The sequence below is a fragment of the Leucoraja erinacea genome, chromosome 40 (genome assembly GCF_028641065.1).
Source record: "Leucoraja erinacea ecotype New England chromosome 40, Leri_hhj_1, whole genome shotgun sequence".
Taxonomy (NCBI): Eukaryota; Metazoa; Chordata; class Chondrichthyes; order Rajiformes; family Rajidae; genus Leucoraja; species Leucoraja erinaceus.
In genome coordinates this window covers 3006330-3029142 of record NC_073416.1, presented here as the reverse complement: position 1 = coordinate 3029142, position 22813 = coordinate 3006330, and the positions used below count along the sequence as shown (strand labels likewise).

The following is a 22813-nucleotide window of genomic DNA, read 5'->3' as shown; positions in this document are numbered from 1 at the left end:
TCATGTAGGTTAGTGTACCGGGATGATCGGTGGGCACCCCAAGGAAGCCTCTTTCATAATGCCCTTGGAGTTGGCTTTTAAAAATGTACAAAAATGTAAAGTGCTTCCCGTTCATAATGCCCTTGGAGTTGGCTTTTAAATGTACAAAATGTAAAGTGCTTGAAGAAAACGCACGACACAGAAAACAAGACATCAAACACCATCTTTATTGGTGCACTCAAAGCAAATGACTAAACATTTATAGCAAAGGGAAATTTCACAGTTAACAGTAAACTTTTAAAAAATAAATCATAGTAGGACATTAGTAAGATGTCTAAACGAACACCGAACTTTCAAGCCATTGAACTACAATCCAAGTGCCCCCAAATAAGTCATTTAAAACTCGGTACTGTGCTCGAGTTATTGCAACCAGTAGCTTGGAGCCAAATTGAGATGGAGTCCATAGTCAGCCAGGTTCTTGCCGTGTCAAAGTGACACATTGTTGGTCGCATAATAAAACATTTCATGATGGCCGGTAACATTAGAATCAAACCACTCACTTTATAGAAGCAATGCAATGAGTGGCTTAATACTGTTAGAGCTCAGTTTCAAATATATTGGTCCCATATCTGAATTTAAAAAAAAAATAAATGATCAAAACTTCAACTGAAGTATACTTCTGCACTCAAATGAAGAGAATCGTTGCAGTTCTACAAGATATTTGGTCACTTTTGGTACTTCTATGCAAAAAGATCTATCTAAACTAGCTTCCTTTCAGAGGGAAGATATATATAATCCACTTGCATGCAAGGTGTAGTCAAACTCGGTGAGTGATTGGGAACGAAAGGAAGCAGCTAAAAAAACATCCTCTGTGGTGTTATCACTTTACAACATGCTACAAGAAACCTTCAGTGGGCAAAGTTTTAAAATTACACACCAAGAGGCAGTGCTGAGACAACAGAATGAATTTGTTGTACAAGTCCAGAGGACCAGTAGAAAAAAAAAGGCGGGGGGGGGGGGGGGGGGGGGGGGGGGGGGGGGGGGGGAGAATGGGGTTTTGGAAAAAAACTGCCAAATCTCGCAAAACCAGAAGCAGTATTCATACAAACACTAACAATGTTTTATTTCCAAATGAGAGATTAGCTCTGGATAGAGGAGTTACATTGGCTTCCCTCGTTCCCACATTTGAGCAGCCTTCTTCAATGTTAGAGTGAAGGACAGAGCAAGGAATGATGTGCAGAATCAGACCAGATCCACTGTGGATACAAGGGACCCATCTCACACAATACTGGATAGAAACGGGTGGCAGCACAGAGAAATCCCATCAGCGGCCGACTTGCTTCCTTGCGATACCAACCTCCTGCTCATCTAATTTAATCAGATCATTTTATAGAAACAGAATATTAGGAGGGGGACTGAAAAATGAGTGCAAATAGAAAAAGGTGCTGAATCCCATTTGCTGACCAGTTATTTCACCCATCACTCTCCATGCATCTCAATTGTTTTTTAAAAACCATCTTCACCTCATGTTAATGCAGAGTGCAGTACTGAAATAAAATAATCACAATCATAATATGATCATACACCAACACAAGACGGGTAAACACCAAATCATAAGCTACATGCAATATTTCAACAGTATCTTTTCTGGACAAACACAGTCGATTGCATTCTGCAAGACTGTCATTTGTGATTACTGCTGAATATTGATTAACACATATTAACCAAAAGGTCACTGTTTATGACAACAATTCAAGGCTACGTTTGGACCAGATAAAAACGGAAAACCTGCGCTTCTAACCATTCAGGCTGCTACTAAATCTGTACTCGGTAGATTTAAAGAAACTATTCAACTTGACCAAAAAAAAAGTAGGCTAATTTTTTTTGTGTGAAAATTTTTCATTAACTGCTTTACCTCAAACTTTAATCAACTCTCAGCTCCAGGCTCCGGCAAAATGCCAGAGCAGTCATTAAAACGTCATACAAAATATTTTTCTTTAGAAAAATACAAGAAACCATAACATGCTAGAGGGTTGAGCTGTGTTATGGTGAAAACGTTGTGTGTGCACTAGGTCGTGGAACACAGGGATGGGAGGTGTCACATGGTGTGAAACATTTGGAGTGTTTCTGCATCGGGATCTGATGTATGGGATGCAGTGCTCAGTTTGGGATCATGGGAGCGTAACTGAAATGAAGTTCTTTAAATGATTGTCATGCTGCTAAAGTCAGACTGACAACTACATACATATTGCTAGATTGGGAAGCCTTTCTCATTTAATAAAGTAGGTTGGTTATTATTCAGTCAGAATCTGTGGCAGTATTACTCGTGTTGGGGCAGGCTTCCCTCAGTAGTTTATTAGTGCTTTCTGAACAGATTATACCCTTCTGCCAGTTTTGTTACAAGTGCGGAAGACAACTTTTCATCTCGCCTCTTTGGCAGGAGACTATTCCTGAGCTACTGCGGGTGCAGGGTCCGAGACTTTGCTCCACTGAGAATGGTACGGCACGGAGACGCTCTCGGAAGTAGTTGAAGGGATTGGGCAAAATGGTGGCACTGTAGAGAAGGCTGGAAGCATAGGGGTCGTGGCATGATCGATGGGAGGGAGGTTTGATAAAGCCAGACGTGGCAGCGGACTGGTAGTTGACAAGGGCGAATCTGGAACAGATTAAAAAAAAAACAACAGAATTAAAGGCCAAATCCCAGAAATGATGCAGATCTAATACAAAGCCGTGGGAGATGCGGTTGACTCTACAACTTGCACATGTCCAAAAGTGTTCTGTTACTTTAGCATTTTCTCAGGTTACAGGAAGATACTGATTAGTTGGTAAAATGGGCAGAGCAATGTAATCTTGATAAGTGCAAGCGATGCATTTTGGTACAACTAATAACTGTACGATAGTTCATTCCCACCCCCAATAGTCAGCAGGTATTAGAGGAGGAACTGTGTAGGGAGATCACAGATAGCTGCAAGAATAATGGGACGTAATAGTGGGGTGGGGGGGGGGGAATTTGAGAAGTTCATTGAGTGAGGCTGTTTGCAGGTAAAGGGATATCTGGCAAGTGGGAGGTGTTTAAACACAAGATAACGAGTGTTCAGGGCCAGCATATTCCTGTTTGATTGAGGGCAAGGCTGGTAGGAGTAGGGAACGCTGGATGCTGAGAGACATTGAAACTCTGATCAAGGAACAGGAGGCATATGTCATGTGTAGGCAGTTGGGATCTGCCTTTGAGTAGAATAGGGGATGTGGGAGTACATGCTGGAGGGAAACCAGGAGGGCAGAAGGGATATGAGATAGCTTTGGCAGACAAGGTAAAGGAGGATCCAAAGAGATTCTACATACTAAGGGCAAAAGAGTAACTAAAGAGAGAATAGGAAGGTCAACAAGGTCATCTGTGTGTGTAGCCACAGGAGTTGGGCAATATTGAATGAATATTTCTCGTCTGTATTTATTATGGAGAAAGACATGGGCGCTAGTGTACTTGGGGATGTTAATAGTGATATCTTGAGGGGAGTCCACATTACAGAAGAGGAATTGGCTTGGTATCAATGTAAAATTGTCCCTAGTGCATGTAGGATGGTGCTAGTGAGCGGGGATTGCTGGTCGGTGCGGACACGGTGGGCCAGTTTCTAAACTAAACCCACGAGTTCCTCCAGCACTTTGCGCGCTTTGCTTCACATTCCAGCATTTGCAGCTTCTTGTGTCTCCGTTTGTCTGGTTAATTTGATTAGTTAGGGAAGGGATAAACCAAAGCAAATCCAAAATAGAAAGATTATTTTCCACAGCCCGCTCACCAGTAGAGAAACAAAATACAAATCACTCAACATTTTACCTGTGGACGTTGTCATAATATTTCCTCCTATTCCTGGTGGTACTGTCCCCATACCAAGGTTGGGAAAAGCCACGTTTAGGTTTGGAAAATTAGGTAGGTTGGTAAACATAGGAGGTGCAGTTATTAGTCCTGTGGGGGGGGGGAAACAAAAAAACAAGCTACCACAAATTGAACAGTTGGCAGAAGGATAGGTCAAAAATGTGAACTTCAACCCAACATTGTAAGATCAATGCATCTGGAGTATGGTGTACAATTTTGGTCGCCAAATTATAGGAAGGATGTCAACAAAATAGAGAGAGTACAGAGGAGATTTACTAGAATGTTGCCTGGGTTTCAACAACTAAGTTACAGAGATAGGTTGAATAAGTTAGGTCTTTATTCTCTGGAGCGCAGAAGGTTAAGGGGGGACCTGATAGAGGTCTTTAAAATGATGAGAGGGATAGACAGAGTTGATGTGGACAAGCTTTTCCCTTTGAGAATAGGGAAGATTCAAACAAGAGGACATGACTTCAGAATTAAGGGACAGAAGTTTAGGGGTAATATGAGGGGGAACTTCTTTACGCAGAGAGTGGTGGCGGTGTGGAATGAGCTCCCAGTGGAAGTGGTGGAGGCAGGTTCATTGGTATCATTTAAAAATAAATTGGATAGGCATATGGATGAGAAGGGAATGGAGGGTTATGGTACGAGTGCAGGCAGGTGGGACTAAGGGGAAAAAAATTTGTTCGGCATGGAATTGTAGGGCCGAGGTGGCCTGTTTCCGTGCTGTAATTGTTATATGGTTTATATGGTTATATGGTTATTTGCTCTCCAGTTGATCACATACTTGGACAGAAAGGTAGCTTGTAGCGTTTTAGCAAAAGCCCCCTGAATGCATGGATCAGTTTTACCAGTAGGACGTAGGCAGTAGTAAACCATGGGTGCTGCCCAATTACAATGAAGCAGTTTGCAAACCATCCACACGCATCAACACCAGCAGAGGGAACAATTTTGTTGATTAAAAAAAACAGTAAACCCCAAAGTATTACAAAGATATTTAAACATAGACCGCACATGAACAGGCCCTACAGCTCACAGTGTGTGCCATACGGGATGCCAAGACTGACTCCTACCTGCCTGCCATATCCCTTCATATCCATGTGCCTATCTGAAGGTCACTATTGTATCTGCCTCCACTGCCACCTCTGGCAGCGCGTTCCAGGCACCCGCTGTGTAAAAAAAAGCTTGCCTTTGAACTTTGCCCCTTGCCTGTTAAAGTTATTCTCTCTAGTATTTATTATTTCCATCCTGGGGAAAAAGGTTCCAACAGTCCACCCTACCTACGCCTCTCATCATTTCATTTACTGCCATCAACTTCCTCACAACCTCCTAAGGTGCAGGAGAATAAAGCAGTGGATGAGAATATCTCATGTAATCAAGAAACGGGGGTCTTGTTAGATATGATGGAGGATCAAGCTGCTTTAAATTGTGAAGGGGTGCAATGCACACATCCACATAGTTAGACAAAGTTAAAGTGTGGTGTTAGTCGCTATTTTCCATTTCTCACTCTCTCTCAGTTTGAATTTTAGAGTCTCAGAATTATACAGTACAGATACAGGCCATTCGGTTCCCTTGTCCTTGATGTCCCTTTAAGATAATCCCCTTGCCTGCGTTTGATCCATGTCCCTCTAAGCCATTCCTGTCCCTGTCCCATGCCCATGCTATTGAAGCATTGTAATTATACCAGCCTCGACCACTTTCTCAGGCAGCTCATTCTAAACACCCGTCCCCTATCAATAACCCGTGCCTGCCTTCTCCCCATATCCCTTGATTCCACCAGCCCCTAGAGCTATATCTAACTCTCTCATAAATCCATCCAGTGACTTGGCCTCCACTGCCCTCATAAATTCACAACTCTCTGGGTGAAAACGTTTTTTCTCACCTCAGTCTTAAATGACCTCCCCTTTATTCTAAGACTGTGGCCCCTGGTTCTGGACTCGCCCAACATTGGGAACATCTTTCCTGCATCTAGCTTGTCCAGTCCGTTTATAATTTTATATGTTTCTTTAAGAACCCCCCCCCTCATCCTTCTAAACTCCAGTGAATACAAGCCTAGTCTTTTCAATCTTCCCTCATATGACGGTCCTGCCATCCCAGGGATCAATCTCATGAACCTACGCTGCACTGCCTCAATCCCAAACTGCAGATGCTGGTAAAAATCGAAGGCAGACACAAAATGTTGGGGTAACTCAGTGGGTGATGCTGCCTCACCCGCTGAGTTACTCCAGCATTTGGTGTCTACCTTCTTTTCTGCAGTGACATTTTGGTGACTTACAGACTTACAGAAATGCACGTCCAATCTGGGACAGCCAAGGGCACAAGGCAAGCCACTTTTGTCAAATAATCACCAGTAAAATATATAAAAGCAAGCTATTAAAAAAAATAATGATCTGAATGGATAAAGAATATACTGTGGAATGAATGAGCACACAAAGGTTTTATTCAAACAGGGCAAGTGGTTGCACGACTAAGTCTATTCAGATCACACACACAAATATCATGGGCATACCTGGCGCTGTATTGTTGATGGCTGCATTAGCTAATGACACAGTGAAAGGTTCATTCAATGGTGAAGGAAATAATGGAACTCCGACAGAACCTGAAAGCAAAAGAGTCCGAATATAAATATCTCAGGAGGAAACATTATAGCACATTTGATTCATACATAACTCACAATTTCAAGGTTTAATTCCACCCCATGTGATTTGACACTGATGCTTCTTGAGACAACTTCCCACCTGCAGTCAATATTAGAAACATAGAAAATAGGTGCAGGAGTAGAGGCCATTCGGCCCTTCGAGGCTGCACCATTCGCCATTCAATATGATAATGGCTGATCATCCAACTCAGTATCCTGTACCTGCCTTCTCTCCATACCCCCTGATCCCTTTAGCCACAAGGGCCACATCTAACTCCCTCTTAAATATAGACAATGAACTGGCCTATATTAGTGTCCAGCACAGACAGGGAGAAGGCAAACTGCTCTCTTCCAGTTATCACTACGCTCTGCTTTGAATAATAAGCAAGATAACAGAAGCAGGCTGGAAATACAATTAAGCAAAACATGACATCAGTCAATACAGTTCTTTCCATCAGCCTATTCCTTCTCTCCAGATGTGCTGCCTGTCCCGCTGAGTTACTCCAGCATTTTGTGTCCATCTTCGGTGTAAACCAGCATCTGCAGTTCCTTCCTACACACTTTCAACCAGGATACGGGCACAGGCAGAGGGCATTCAGCCCATGAAGACTAGTCTTTTGCAAAGCAATCGAGTCAATCCTATCCCCCAGCCCTGTCCCTGTATTTGTTCATGTTCTCTCCTTTAGGTGTGTAAACAATTCTCTTTTGAAAGGTTCCATTATATTTGCATCCACCATATTTAACCTCAACAAACCATGTACAAACAAAATTCTCCCTCACATCTTCTGCCAATGACTTAAATTTGTCTTTCACCCATAGTGAAGAGTTTCTAATTAGTCTGTATCATCCTTCCTAAATTTAAACCTCTGATGTACAGCATCATAGTGGAAGAAATAGCAAGAGTGGCCCATTTGGCCCTTCCAAGTTGCTCCATTATTCAAGGCCATGGTCAATTTTCTACTGCAATGTCATTTTGCTGCACTATCCCCGTATCCTTTCAGATTGTAACCCTTGCACTGGATTTCTCAGCCAGAGGAGACATCCTCCCTGCATCATGCCTGAGGAACTCTTATATTATGTTGTATGATTCAAATGAGTTACATATAACACGGAAAGCGGGAAAATTCAGAAAACACTGAAAAGGACAAATTGGCAAACATATATTTTTATATATAGATATAGATAGAGCAAACATATATTTTTTAATGTACACAAACAAGCTGGAGAAACTCAGCGGGTGCAGTAGCATCTATGGAGCGAAGGAAATAGGCAACGTTTCAGACTTTTTTTTTTTTTAATATATTTTTTTAAATTTCAAATATTTTATATTTTTTAATCTTGTCTAAATGTGTGGCTTACACCAATTTCTGATCAATTTGCAGGGGTGCTGATCTTCCTGATGCCACACTGAATGTGGAAATATGTGGAGTACGGTTAGATAGGCAAAGGCCAACTATAACAAATAGCAGGGATTTAATCTAATTGCCATTTTGAAGTTATACATTGTGCCCAAATGTAAATGGATAGCAAACTGCTGTCCATATTTATAATGGAGATTGGTCACGTAGCTAAACTCCTGTCTGTTTCATTACTGCAGTTACTTACCTGCAGCAGGACAATAGAATTACAGCCCAAAGGTTAACGTAGGCAGTCTCAATTATAAATTATTTGAAATAATGTGTCATCTGAAGAATTAATAGAGAGAGTACACAATTGTAAGATTTATAGTCCAAACCTCGGGTCTGTTGAAGTTGGGGAGAAAAGCGAGCAGTGGGATAGAAAAACAAAAGCCACTGTGTGGCTGTTGAAGGGATATGTGCCATGCATTTGCAAATCTGATCAGAGTCAAAGAACAAATTCATGTAGGACTCGAAGTCGAAAGGTGGTAGTGGGTGCTGATGACAAGTTTACGGACAAGAAACTAATTGTAGAATTAAAATAAATCTAAAATGATGTCGCTCTCATAGGCGATGGTCGCAACACCAATCAAAAGAAAATCAGCTTTTGCATTGCAAAAGGATTGAAGATTTCGAGCAGTGCTGATAACCTGGAGGAAGTTGATTCATGCAGTGACAAATCAGAAGGAAAATAGTACTGTACAACATGTACAAAATTACTCACCTGAATGTAAGTGATCATTTTAACTCACAAAAATGCTACCTTTTCCAGAGATACATTTATGGATGTTGACAAGGCCCGTATTTAAGCCTATCCCGACTTGCCCAAGAAAGTGATGGTAATCCACTTACACAAAAAAGCTGGAGAAACTCAGCGGGTGCAGCAGCATCTATGGAGCGAAGGAACTTCGCTCCATAGATGCTGCTGCACCCGCTGAGTTTCTCCAGCTTTTTTGTGTAACCTTCGATTCTCCAGCATCTGCAGTTCCCTCTTAAACAGATGGTAATCCACTTTCTTGAAACAATGCAGTCAGCGTGGTGAAGGAACTCCCAAATACTATTAGGATTCAGACCATGCAACGCTTTAGAAAACTACTCTCAACCAAGGTGGGGGGGAACAACTTGATCAGGTGAAGCATTAAACGAGGTCATGTATGATTAAAAAAAAGTTCAAGTGTTTTACTTCACCTGAAAATCTTAGGCTGTACTTTATGAATACAATATTTAACTGCAAGACTGCAATGATGAATACAGGGCAAACATGCACTGAATGGTTAAAAAAACAGAGATTTTCATTAGGAGTGGAATATTACCCGAAGCTTTATTAATACCTTCTGCTGGAAGGCTGCAATGACTGCCTAATGCCTCTGTCCCACTTAGGAAACCTGAACGGAAACCTCTGGAGACTTTGCGCCCCACCCAAGGTTTCCGTGCGGTTCCCGGAGGTTGCAGGTAGTGGAAGCAGGTAGGGAGACTGACAAAAACCTCCGGGACCTCGGAGAACCGCGTGGAAACCCTGAGTGGGGCGCAAAGTCTCCAGAGGTGGGACAGGGGCATCACTCCATAGGAATGGCAACCAGAACAGAAATAGGTTGAAACATAAATGCCTGTGTGGGAGTACATACCCAAGTCTGCTGAAGAGGAGATAGTCGAAACCTTCAAGTTCCTAGGTGCAACTATCACCAATTTGTTCGGGTCCAACCACATTGGTGCTATGGCTAAGATAGCACACCAATGCCCAATGGCTCTACTTCCTTAGAAGGCTTAGGAAGTCTGGCACGTCCCCACCAACGTCTATAGACGTGCCCTAGAAAGTATTTTATCAGGATGCATCACAGCATGGATTGGAAGCAGCTCCGTCCAACATCGCAAGAAATGACAGAGAGCTGTGGACGTAGCCCAGACCATCTCGCAAATCAACTTCCCTTCCACTGACTTCATCTACACTTCATGCTGACTCGGCAAGGCCACAAGCATAATCAAGGACTACCTTTGTCTCTCCCTCTTCTGCCCTCTCCCATCAGGGAGGATGTACACGAGTTTGAAGACACGCATCTCCAGATTCGGGGACAGTTTCTCCTCAGGTGTTATCAGGCAAATGAACCATCCTATCACCAGCTAGAGTGTAGTTCTGACCTGCCGTCCACCTCATTGAAAGCCTTTGAACCATCTTTAATCGGATTTTATCTCGCACTAAATGTTATACCCTTTATTCTGTATCAGTACACTATGGGCAGCTTGTTTGTAATCATGCATAATCTTTCTGCTAACTGGGAGGCACGCAACAAAAGCTTTTCACTGTACCTCGATACACAGTCGTCTTTTCCACTCCCAGGTTTTGAACTCATTCTCCTCCCGCCCATCCCAGTTCTAAGGTAGGCACAATTCCATCGTAATGAGGCACAAATTCTCCCCTCCCCCATTACAAGTGTCGCAAGTGTTTTGCTGGACCAGACCGTTTGTGATCTGATGACTGCTGCTTGCGACTGGGAGCCGATGCTTAGCTGGCTGCTGGCTTGCGATTCTGCCAACTGTTCTGCCACTGAAGGTGCTTGATCCAGCTATTGGAAGCAACAATTGGACGATACCACTGATCCTTCCAGCTTTCCCAAGCCAACACTGGTCAATTGCTGCCTTGGGAGTTTGCAATTAATTAGCCGATTTAGCAGAACTGCTGCAATTGCAATGGATGGCAGAAGCGGTTGCATTCAGAGCTTATAATAAAAACTGCACAAGCTGCAAAAGAGTGAGTGCCCCGAATGCAATCTGCTGCAAGAGAGGTTTTAGCCACGAAGAAGAAAGATTGGGAAAACAACTCAGGAAAGATATAATGGATTAGAAGTTGCACAGAGCAGGTGCACCAGAATATTAGAGTTAAAGGGTTAAATTAGATTATGCCTGTATTGTCTTGAATAGAGAAAATGAAGGGGTATTCTGCCCAGGGTGTTTTAAGATGGCTTGGAAGTAACCTTAAATTTTAAACACAACACAAAGTGCTGGAGGAACTCAGCAGGTCAGGCAGCATCTGTGGAGGGAATGGACAGGCAACGTTTTAGGACAGGAGAAGTGTCCCGATCGAAAACGTCGTCTGTCCATTCCCTCCACAGATGCTGCCTGATCCACTGAGGTCCAGCAAGTTTTAAGCATCTTGAGCCTCCGCCTTCAAGTTAAAGCGGTGCAGATGAAGGGTGAAGCACCTCTCCACACAATAGAAGACATCTTGGAACTTAGAAATCTTAGAAGGCTGCCATGGCCCAGGGATCAATTCAAAGCTTCAAATGGAAACTGATGGATTATCATTAGGCTACAAGGTTTACAGAACCAAAGAAGGTTAATGGAGCGAATACAGAATCAGAATCAAACGCCACAACAGGCTTAAAAATCTGAATAACCTACTCTGTTCCAGTAGTCATCCTTAAATGTCCTCCATCTTCTTGGACCATTATTATTGTGTTGTGAAGAATGTGCCATGTGCTCTCAAGTTACAAGGTCTAGAACTCGGTCTAATTGGGATGAATGAACAGCAATGCACTGCCAAATCAGGATGGCACAAGGCTCGGAGGCTGTGTTTCATGCACCTGCTACACATGCTTTTGGTTGGCGGATGTTCAGTGTTTGAGAGCAGATTTTGAAGATGCCTTGGCAAGTTGCTTCAGTGCTAGAACTGCAACCAAAATGCACTGATGGAGGAAGCGAGACGATTATAGGTATCTATAATAGGTATACATCAGTGTAGTCCATCTCCCCACATTTTCAGCAGCACTTGCACCCATGATAGAGCACTGTAGAAATCTCCCTGTTATTGAAAACGGGGATGGTTTTGGCAGCACGGAGGAACTGGAGACATCATGTCCTGAAGGACTTGCAATGTAATTGCACCATTAAAGTAATTCTACCAGTACCTGGTGTGAATGGGCCTGTGACTGAAGTAGTTGTTGTTCTCAGCCCGAGATCACCCAGCTCCTTTGGCAGACCTGAGGGCATGTTACTCATGGCAGGAGCACTTGGAGCTGAAAGAGGAACCTACAAAGAAACGAAGCTTTAGAACGTAACCCTGCATATGTCATCCCCGACATGGCACTGTAAGAGGAAGTATAAGTGCGCATATATATATGGCCCCAGGCAGAGTGGCTTCCAAAGCTCACTTGTACGCCCTTGAGTTTCTTTGTCTCTAAAACAATAATCAATTAATACTCGACCACTACGCTCAATACATCGAACAGAAGCAGCTATGAAAATCATTAGTGCCATGTTTTAGATAGCATAGATCATGGAAGAATCTGCTATTTGATCCATGCCTCCATAATCCACTGCAAAATCGTTACTTGCCTGCTGCGCAGAGTGCTGCATTTTGCGCCTTGGCACCAATTTGAGCGCAGAAGGTTATTCAATGAGATGTGTAATCATACATAGCACAGTACGTTATAAGTAGTGTTCACTTGGCCCACTGAGTCGGTACCAGCTCTTTTAGCGAGCGATCCAGTTGGTTCCATGCCTCTCCCCATATTGCAGCAATTCTTCCCATCCTTGTGCGCAAAGTATTGATCCAATTCTCCTCAAGCCCACCTCTTGATCAGACAGTCCATTTCAATTCCTAAACAACCATTGCATAAAAGAGATTCACCTCATGCCAGGAAGTCTTGACGCAGCTCTATAGGACTTTTTGGTTAGGCCGCTATTTGGATTACATAGAAAACAGGTGCAGGAGGAGGCCATTTGGCCCTTCGAGCCAGCACCGCCATTCATTGTGATCATGGCTGATCGTCCCCTATCAATAACCCGTGCCTGCCTTCTCCTCATATCCCTTGATTCCACTAGCCCCTAGGGCATTATCTAACTCTCTCTTAAATCCATCCAGTGACTTGGCCTCCACTGCCCTCTGTGGCAGGGAATTCCATAAATTCACCACTCTCTGGGTGAAAAGGTTTTCTCTCACCTCAGTCTTAAATGACCTCCCCTTTATTCTAAGACTGTGGCCCCTGGTTCCGGACTCGCCCAACATTGGGAACATTTTTCCTGCATCTAGCTTGTCCAGTCCTTTTATAAGTTTCCATAAGATACCCCCTCATCCTTCTAATCTCCAGTGAATACAAGCCTAGTCTTTTCAATCTTTCCTCATACGACAGTCCCGCCATCCCAGGGATCAATCCCGTTTACTGCGTGCAGTTCTGGGCATCCCACAACAAGAAAGAATCGGGGGCTTTGGAGAGGGTGCAGAGGAGATTTACCAGAATGGTGCCTGAACTAAAGGGTTTCAGCTACAGGGTTGGATGGACTTGGGATTGTTTTCTCTGGAACGTCAAAGATTGTAGGAAGACGTATATACAATTATGAGAGGCATAGTTAAAATAGACAGTGAGAACCTTTTCCTCTCAAGGTTGAAGTGTCCAACACTAGAGGGCATAGCTATAAGGTGAGAGGGGGAGTTTAATGGAGATGACAGCACAGGGCAAGTTTTCTTTATTTATTCTTATTTCTTTTCCTGGATCGCCTCTACACTTTTTAGCGCCCAGCCCAATTCTTTTTTAATTTATTAACGTTTATGACAGTACACAAGGACCAGGAAGTTCTTCCTGTACTATCACAGAAAAAAGCAGTAACTAAACAGGAGCCTCGTGAACCGCAAGCCACAGGATGGCACTGTGGTACAGCTGATAGATCTGCTGCCTCACAGCGCCAGAGACCCAGGTTCAGCCCTGACCCCGGGAGCTATTTGTGGAGTTTGCATTTTCTCTCTGTGACTGCACAGGTTCCCCCAAAATGTTCCAGTTTCCTCCCACATCGCAAACATGTGCAGGTTGATGGGTTCATTGGTTTGCGAGTGGTAGAGTTGATAAACATGTGGAAAGAATTTTAAATAAGGGATCGACATTGGACAAGTGGAAATGGGCGATGGATGCTCGACACTGACTCAACGGAAGGCCCCGTTTCAATGCTGTATCTCTCTCTATTCCTTTTCTCCAGAGATGCTGCCTGACCCGCTGAGTTACTCCAGCATTTTGTGTCTATTTCCCAAGTGCCAAGCAGGCAGGAGCCACAGAGTTACTCAAATTGGAACCAAGTCTCCCTGATCTAAACAGAACAGCCTTTAAGGGGTTGGACAGGCTAGATGCAGGAAGATTGTTCCCGATGTTGGGGAAGTCCAGGACAAGGGGTCACAGCTTAAGGATAAGGGGGAAATCCTTCAGGACCGAAATGAGAAAAACATTTTTCACACACAGAGAGTGGTGAATCACTGGAACTCTCTGCCACAGAAGGTAGTTGAGGCCACAGTTCATTGGTTTATATTTAAGAGGGAGTTAGATGTAGCCCTTGTGGCTAAAGGGATCAGGGGGTATGGAGAGAAGGCAGGTACAGGATACCGAGTTGGATGATCAGCCATGATCATATTGAATGGCGGTGCAGGTTCGAAGGGCCGAATGGCCTACTCCTGCACATATTTTCTATGATTCTATGTTTAAGAGTCTTCAGGATGGATCAACACAGTGCAAGACAGGACAGTGCTTTTTCTTTTACCCCTCCATATTGATCAGCTAATATTGGTCAGTACTGCAACCCTTTCTCACCATGCAGTGATCAGGAATGAGGAATGGAATGCGCAAACGCAAACCACCTTTGCATGCGTTGGCAAAAACAGCAATCATATTCGACCAACACTGCGTCAGCATTAATAACAATTTCACCTCCGTGCTGTTAATAAAAGTTGCATGCAAAGCTTTCTAGAAGCTAAAAAAGGGACATAATGTTTCTCAGTCTCAGATCGGTCAGCTAGTCCCAGCACTTTGGCGATAGTCGGTCTCAGCACCCTGAAGTGGGGGCATGGAAAATGCCGGGGTGAAAGGAAGGAGGCTGCAGAATGAAGTCTTGTTTTTTGATAACTATCCAGTGATGCTTACTGTGCTGGTGAGCTTCAGACAAGGACAAAGTCAAATTGAGTTGGGCTCTTTCCTTAATTAAATAGCATGGCAACACTCAACGGTCTAGGAGCGAAGAATGGCAAAAGCTTTTCACTGTACCTCGGTGGTACACATGACAATAAACTAAACTGATGGCGAGTCAGGCCAGGATTTAGAGTACTAGCTGTGCACATGGAGGGGCGAACATAAGAACCTCCAATTTCCAGACAAACTATCTCTCAATTCTACAAAACTAATCAAGCACACACTACCAAACTAGCCTGAGCATTCCTAAACCCATCTATATCACACTAATTACTCACGGGACCAAATTTGACGACATGTTCCATAACTATTCAGGACAGGGGGAAAAAAAAGCACGTGGAAGGTTTATCCTGTGCCTTTCATGCAATCTTGAAATGGACTCAAAAGTCACATTAGCCACATAGCACTTTTAATGTGTGGTTGCCATCAGGCCAAATGCACACAAGCACCAGGCCAATATTGAGCAGGTTGCATAATGATAAAAAAAGAAAATTAGTCAGCATATGCTCATTGAATGTTCCCTTCCACAGTTGTCTATCCATTCCCCCCATAGTTGTTGCCTGACCAGCTAAATTACTCCTGTACTTTGTGTTTGCTTGAGATTCCAGCATCTGCAGTCCCTTATATCCGCATTGCTTTGCATTTGCTAAATTCAGCAATACCTCCCCACTGCTGAATACAATCTACTCACTGCCTACCACACCGTGCCTCTCCCAAAAAGAAGGCTTCACGAAGAATGAATTGCAGCAATGTGCACTGTTGATCACGTCAGTGAATGCAGCAGCTCTTTGCGTACAGCCAAATCCCACAAAGTACAGCAGCACAGATGACTAATGCGGCCATTTAGGTAGAAGCGGTTGACGTTCGTAAGGTCACAAGTCATGGGAGCAGAATTAGGCCATCTGGCCCATCGAGTCTACTCTGTCATTCAATCACGGCTGATCTATCTTACCCTCTCAACCCCATTCTCCTGCCTTTTCCCCGTAACCTCCTCATGAAGGAAGAATATTGAACGCAGAGTCAGAATTCCATGCTTTTCTTTGAACGATATGCATTTTAAATATCAACAGAGCAAGCAAAAAAACAAACAAACACAGGCAGCCTTGGTTTAAATCTCCTATCAAATCCAAATGCGATTAAGAACACATTGCTAGATTAGAGTAAAACCAAATGAAGAATTGTGCTGAAATGCCAAATTGCAAAATTATCATACAAACGGTAACAATTATGTTATCACCAGGTATCTGCTTGCTCATAGTGGAAGAGATTAAACATCCAATTAACACACAAGTTCTGTTACTAAGCTTTGTAGTGCTTACCATAGGACTCGAAGGCAGGTTAGCTCGGAGAACAGGAGTTACCTTCCTCTCCATTAGCTGCTTGTGGATTGGTATCCGGTGCAGGTATCCATAGCCAATCCCACAGCCCAGGCTGGGGAAAAAAGGTACAAGCGATTTAAACCATGCGCATTAAGCTTTCACCTCAATATCAATTACATGTGGTGAAGCTGTCCCATCTAAAAGGCACAGGCAGTCTCCGGGTTACAGAAGGGGAACTGTCTGTAAACCGATTGCAATGAATAATTCCAATAAGGGTTGATAAATATGAATCTAGGATTTATTGTCTTCCCCTGTGTAGTTACAATGGAATGGATGCAACAGCCCCACATCCAATGGCTAGTTTCAATGGCCTTAAAGGTGTCGCACTGAGAGCATTGTAGTGAATGATCTCAGAATCACAGAAGGTCCTATTTATGATGCAGATGCAAAGACATGTAGATGCTACTTTGCAGAAAAAGACACAAAGTGCTGGAGTAATTCAGCGGGGACAGGCAGCATCTCTGGAGAGCATGGATAGGCGACGTTTCAGGTTGGGACCCTTCTTCAGACATGGGGAGGGGGGGGAAAGAAAGCTGAGATGGGGCAGGTAAAAACCAAGAAGGTAATAGGTTGATGTGTAGGAAGGAACTGCAGATGCTGGTTTAAACCGAAGATAGACACAAAATGCTGGAGTAACTCAGCGGGACCGGCAGCATCTCTGTAGAGAAGGAATGAGTGATGTTTTGGGTCGAGACCCTTCTTCAGGTAATAGGTCGATATAGGTGAGGGAGGTTTTTGATAGACAGATGGCAGACAAAGACATAGATGAAAAGAGATGATGTCCTTTTGTCTCATTTCATGTCATATCCTTTCTGTCATTTCATCTCTGGCCATTGTCCACCAGCTGCCTATCAAAACCCCCCTTCACCTGTATCTGCCCATGACCGACCAGGCTTAGTCCTGCCCTCCTCTCCCCCAGCTTTCTCCCACCCTACATTCACTCCGAAGAAGGGTCTCAACCTGAAACATCACCCATCTGTTCTCCAGAGATGCTGCCTGATCCGCTGAGTTACTCCAGCATTTTGTGTCCTATTGACAATGAATTGTGGTCAACGTCCAAGCTCATTTAATGAGACAGGTCACCGGGCCAGTATATTTCATGGCTATTCCCCTTTTCCATCCATTCTGACACTTCCCACATCTACCACAACATCCCGATTGGACAAAGGAGGCTTTTTTCTCGTCTCCCAAAAGAAGTTGCAATTCTTAAATCGTGCCAGATTTAATTGACCTGCAATATTTACTTATTATACATTCCCAGCATTTGATTTATTGTCTGCTATTCCAACAGTCAAAAGCGCACGGTAACTAATTATGGCTGCACAGCGGCACTCTCTGCTCACACTGGCTCCATGCCATTGAAAATAAGAGCACTAAACATGTTTCATCACATAGCTTGGGTTCAGAGCATGTTCAGAAGTTGGCACTGGAGCCTTTAAGAAAATAAAGAAATAGGCAAAGACAAAAGTAAAGGAAGTGGCTCTGTGAGGGAAGCTTTGAACAGGAATCATCATGCTGTTGAACATTATACACACACACACATACACACATTCACATCGTCTGTTTGGCAACGCCAATAAATTAATACAGCATAGGTTACACAAAAAAGCTGGAGAAACTCAGCGGGTGCAGCAGCATCTATGGAGCGAAGGAAATAGGCAACGTTTCGGGCCGAAACGTTGCCTATTTCCTTCGCTCCATAGATGCTGCTGCACCCGCTGAGTTTCTCCAGCTTTTTTGTGTAACCTTCGATTCTCCAGCATCTGCAGTTCCCTCTTAAACAATTAATACAGCATACCCTACTTAATGTTTAAACCGACCTCTAGAATGTAACAATGCCGTACCTGCCCTCTCCACCCCATGCACTGTTCGGTGTGATAATCACCTCCCTACAATTATCTGTGTCAGTGTTGTACACATAGATCTTTAGTGGTTTTCCATTGTGGGACTCGATCAAAGAGAACAAGTCTTCAGACTGGAATAGAACAAAGAAAAAGAGCGTTAGTCCTTCCTCTGGCTCCTCTTCCCCGATTTATACACCAACAGATAAATCACACAAAGAAATGTTGTTTCCTTTCGCCTATACACCATCCTGTCCACACTTTTTTGCAAGAAATACAAAAGTAACTTACTACAAGTAGCACAATACTTAAAACAAAAAAAAAAAAAACTTCAGCCATCAGTAATAGCGCGAGTACTTAGTGTGTGTACTTCGGACTGGCTCCAAGGCCACAAATGGCCCCCCGACCTCGGGTGTTTCACAGAGGAAGAGGACTTAACTTTCTGGTGCCTTTCCCCACAGTGGACATTTTTGATTCTGCTGTGGGGGGACGTTTGTGTTGTGTTGAACTCTATAATCCATTTTCTTTTTTTTTTTTTACCTTTTTCTATGGTTTGTATGGAAACTTATTATTTAATTTATGTAAAGCACTTTGGTGTCAATGTGAGTTGACTTAAAACGTGCTATATAAATAAAACTTACTTACTTACTACTTTGTGTCACATCAGCTTGAACAAACAAATTACAGCTTCCCCAAGTCAGAACTGATGGCCATTTTCCCCCTTAATCTTGAAAAATAAATACAATTGTGGTAAAGAAAGGAGAATGAAAGAAATAAGGTGAAGCACAGAACCACACCGATCACCTCCAGTTTGTGTCTCCCCTTCCCACCGGGAGGCTGTATTACATGTGGGGAAAAAAGCTGCACGTAACACACAGTTGCACGGATGTACATTTAAACGTCAGTCACTGAAACAGCGTGCAGATCTCATCAAATTAACTTTTTAATTCTCTTCTTTAATAACTGCCATATCAGTCAGCATATATGTCCACAGAAACATCCAGGAGAATTGTTAATTCTGGCGGCACACTGGCGCAGCGGGTAGGGTCGCTGCCTCACAGCGCCAGAGACCCGGGTTCAATCCTGACTGCGGGTGCTGTCTGCACGAAGTTTGTACGTTCTCCCCGTGACCTGCGTGGGTTTTCTCCGGGTGCCCCGGTTTCCTCCCACACTCCAAAGACGTGCACAGGTTTGTAGATTACTTGGCTTCGATAAAATTGTCCCGTGTGTTTGTGCGTACATGCGTGCATGTACGATAGTGTCGCTGGTCGGTGCAGACTCGGTGGGCTGAAAGGCCTGTTTCCGCGCTGTATCTCTAAACGCAACTAAACTACAGTAGCTTCATTTACTTAATAATTAATGAGGATAAATATTTCATGACTCAGACAGAGAGACGTCAATAAGATGTACTGGGCCACTACATTGCACATCATGGATTAAATGCTTTTTTCTGTTGAACTTAGCCAAAAGGGCACTGTTATATTTCAGTATTTGAAATGCATCAAAAACCTTTGGGATTCAACAGACACTGCATCCACAGTACATGTCTGCCGCTTAGACCGACAAGCTTGCCTGAGATTTCACCACCAAAAAACACACAATAGAACATTTCACTGGGCATTTTGTCCAAGACGAGACATGCTCTTTACACTAAACACTGTGGAACTGGTCAGTCACACCATGCTGACTATGAATGAGGCAGGTATAGGGATCCATAATGTCATGAGACAGGAGCCTTAACCTGTGAATTTGTCCAATAGTTTTGAGGTTCTTGTAGTCTGTGTGAATGAAAACAGTGACTGCTGGGTGAATGAGCAAATGGGTCACAGCATTGTGATAAAGGGAGCTCTCCCCTGCCACACCTATCCCCCCCTCCCCTCCCGACCCTACCGACATTCCTTCCTCTAGCTTCACAATTCGCAACTCTTGAATCCTTTTGTCTCACACCTTCTGTCTTTTCATCTCTGGCGTTTTCCTAACCATCTGCCTATCAAAACACCTCCCCTCAACTTGGATCAACTCATTACCTGCCAGGCTTGTCCTGTCCCTCCCGTCTTTCAGTTTTCTTTTTCTCCCCCCCCCCCCCCCACCCACCCCCACAATCAGTCTGAAGGGACCCGACACAAAAGTCACCTATCCATGTTCTCCAGAGACGCTGCCTGACCCGCTGAGTTACTCCAGCGCTTTATGTCTCTTTCTGTGGTAAACGGAGCCTTTCAAGTTGGGAGAGTGAAAGGAATCGCAGTGGTAATAAGGAACAGGCGGAGAACCAGCAACATACAGGACAAAGGAGATGGTTCTATTGAAGGAATGAGCACATTTTTTTTTTAAAAGGAGGACCACAAAGATAATAAATCACTGGATTATTACATAAAATGCAACGTGGCACAGGGTAAATAAAGTAAGAAAGTTGAATAAGTGGCTCAAAGTTTGTATGAGAGAAGGGAATTTCAATTCATGGGGCACAGGCAACAGCATTGGGGAAAGAGAGAACCATTCTATCCGATCAGGTTTCTCTTGAATCAAGCTAGGACCTGTTGCACTAACGAACAAAATAACTAAGCCTGCAGATGAGGCATTATTAAATCATGGATAAAAGAGGAGATGGTGAGGAGGGTTCTGGTGAACCTGGTGAAAAAGTGAAAGACAAAGTAAAAAAAAAAAAATCATTGGAATGCAGACAACATTGTAAATGGATCTCCGTGGAGAAGTCTTACTCAAACTATGCAGGGCTGTTGCAAAACTGCATCTGGAACATCGTGGATGAGTGATTTTCCTACGAATATTTGTGATAAAGTCCAAGTCCAAGTTGTTGAACAGGGGAGCAGATGTGAGGGGCTGAAGGGCCTACTTTAGCTTAGTTTGGAGATACAGCGCGGAAACAGGCCCTTCACCCCACCGAGTCCATGCCGACCAGCCATCCTCGCATATTAAGGATAAGGGGGAAGTCTTTCAGGACCGAGATGAGAGAAACATTTTTCACACAGAGTGGTGAATCTGTGGAATTCTCTGCCACAGAAAGTAGTTGAGGCCAGTTCATTGGCTATATTTAAGATGGAGTTAGATGTGGCCCTTGTGGCTAAAGGGATCAGGGGGTATGGAGCGAAGGCAGGTACAGGATACTGAGTTGGATGATCAGCCATGATCATATTGAATGGCGGTGCAGGCTCAAAGGGCCGAATGGCCTACTCCTGTACCTATTTTCTATGTTTCTATTAACCCTATCCTACACACACTAGGGACAATTTTACATTTTTACAAAGCCAATGAGCCTTCAAACCTGTACGTCTTTGGAGCGTGGGAGGAAACCCACAGAGGTCACATGGAGAATGTACAAACTCAATACAACCGTAGTCAGGATTGAACCCGGGTCTCTGGCGCTATAAGGCAGCAACTCTACTGCTGCGCCACCGTGCTGAATGGCCTACTTTTGCTTTCATTTCTTACATTCATGTACAAATTCAATGACTCCCCCCCCCACCCCACCCCCCAAGAAGGAAAAGGAATCAACTTGCCGTTACCTCGCGGAGGATGGCTTCAGCTCCAATAATGTAATCTGTGTATGGCCTCAGACCGGCTAGTGCAGCAGGGGAATTGGGCTCCACTTCCTGCAAGGTTTAAACAATAGATGTGCACACACACACACACACACACACACACACGCACACACACACACAAAAAATGAGCAACCGTTACAAACCCCACCCAAATAATGAAAATATTATCGGAAAATTCATGACCATTTAAAAAAATTTTTTTTTTTTAAAGTGCCAACTGTCCCTACTCAGTTTGTTTCCACGTGCATGTAAGTGGCCAGCGAGCCTCTACACTTGCAAACCTCACAACCTCCTGGCCAATATTTCCCTCACCATACATTTCCCTTCCCTAGTTGCATAACCTTGTTTCCGCAGAGACTGAGGATCACAGTTGGGATGCTCCATTTCTATATTATTTTAAAGGGTTCCTTTACCCAATTTCAATGATAAAAGCTATAGCTACAAAATAAAATGTTTTTGGTTTGAAGCCTCCTTAGGCAATCCTTTGGGTTTGAGGACAGCCTGCTTCTTCTCCGGGTTCTGTGGGTTCTGAAGTGACTGATGGTAACCGCACTCTTCCACAGATGGGGCAGGAGGTGCTTGAGGTGATGGGACATTCCTTCCGCTATATATTTTGGGAGCTTCGTTGCACCCCCAGTGCCTTGAATCAAAGCTCTCAACACATTTGAGCAATCATGAGTCAGCGATTCCCAAGGGCTTTTTTTTGGCTCCAAGGTCATCCTTGAATTAAAAACAAAATAATACACTAGGAACTGCAGATGCTGGCTTAAAATAAAACACAAAGTGCTGGAGTAACTCAGCGGGTCAGGCAGCGTTTCGGGAGACAACAGGTAGGCGACGTTTTTGGGTCGGGACACAATATGAATCCCCACCCGAAACATCGCCTATCCAAGTTCTCCAAAGTTGCTGTCTGACCCGCTGAGTTATTCCAACATGTTATGTATCCATTTCCCCCCCCCTCCGTTCACCTCGTAGCCCCTTTCTGTGACAGCATCCATTTCAGTAGTCTGGTGTCAGGTATAAAAACAATGTAGACTGCCCCACAGAGGCAAGCAAGTATAATTATCCTTCAGTGCTGGGGACGTTGCGTTGGCCAGAGGGAGGGAGTGGACTGAGGCTCACTTGTCTTTCCAGTGATTGGCAAGGTTCTGCAGAGATACTGTAAGTGTTGGTGCTACATCTGGGAGACTACCACAAGGCACAAAGTGGCACT

At 43.8% G+C, this 22813-nt stretch overlaps 1 protein-coding gene across 2 annotated transcripts in view; it reads right to left on the bottom strand.

Annotated features, from left to right (window-relative positions):
• Positions 1-185: 185 nt before the first annotated feature.
• LOC129714755 (Golgi reassembly-stacking protein 2-like) overlaps positions 186-22813 on the bottom strand; it is a 33889-nt gene continuing 11261 nt past the window's right edge. The window contains exons 4-10 of one of the 2 annotated variants that reach the window (XM_055664571.1): positions 21559-21651; positions 18047-18177; positions 16143-16254; positions 11785-11905; positions 6357-6446; positions 3812-3940; positions 186-2635 (exon numbers count right to left, since the gene is read on the bottom strand). In XM_055664571.1, coding sequence (XP_055520546.1) covers positions 2424-2635; positions 3812-3940; positions 6357-6446; positions 11785-11905; positions 16143-16254; positions 18047-18177; positions 21559-21651 — 888 coding nt within the window. In that variant the 3' untranslated portion in view covers positions 186-2423. The remainder of the gene's footprint in view (positions 2636-3811; positions 3941-6356; positions 6447-11784; positions 11906-16142; positions 16255-18046; positions 18178-21558; positions 21652-22813) is intronic. The other variant, XM_055664572.1, reaches the window with a different exon arrangement.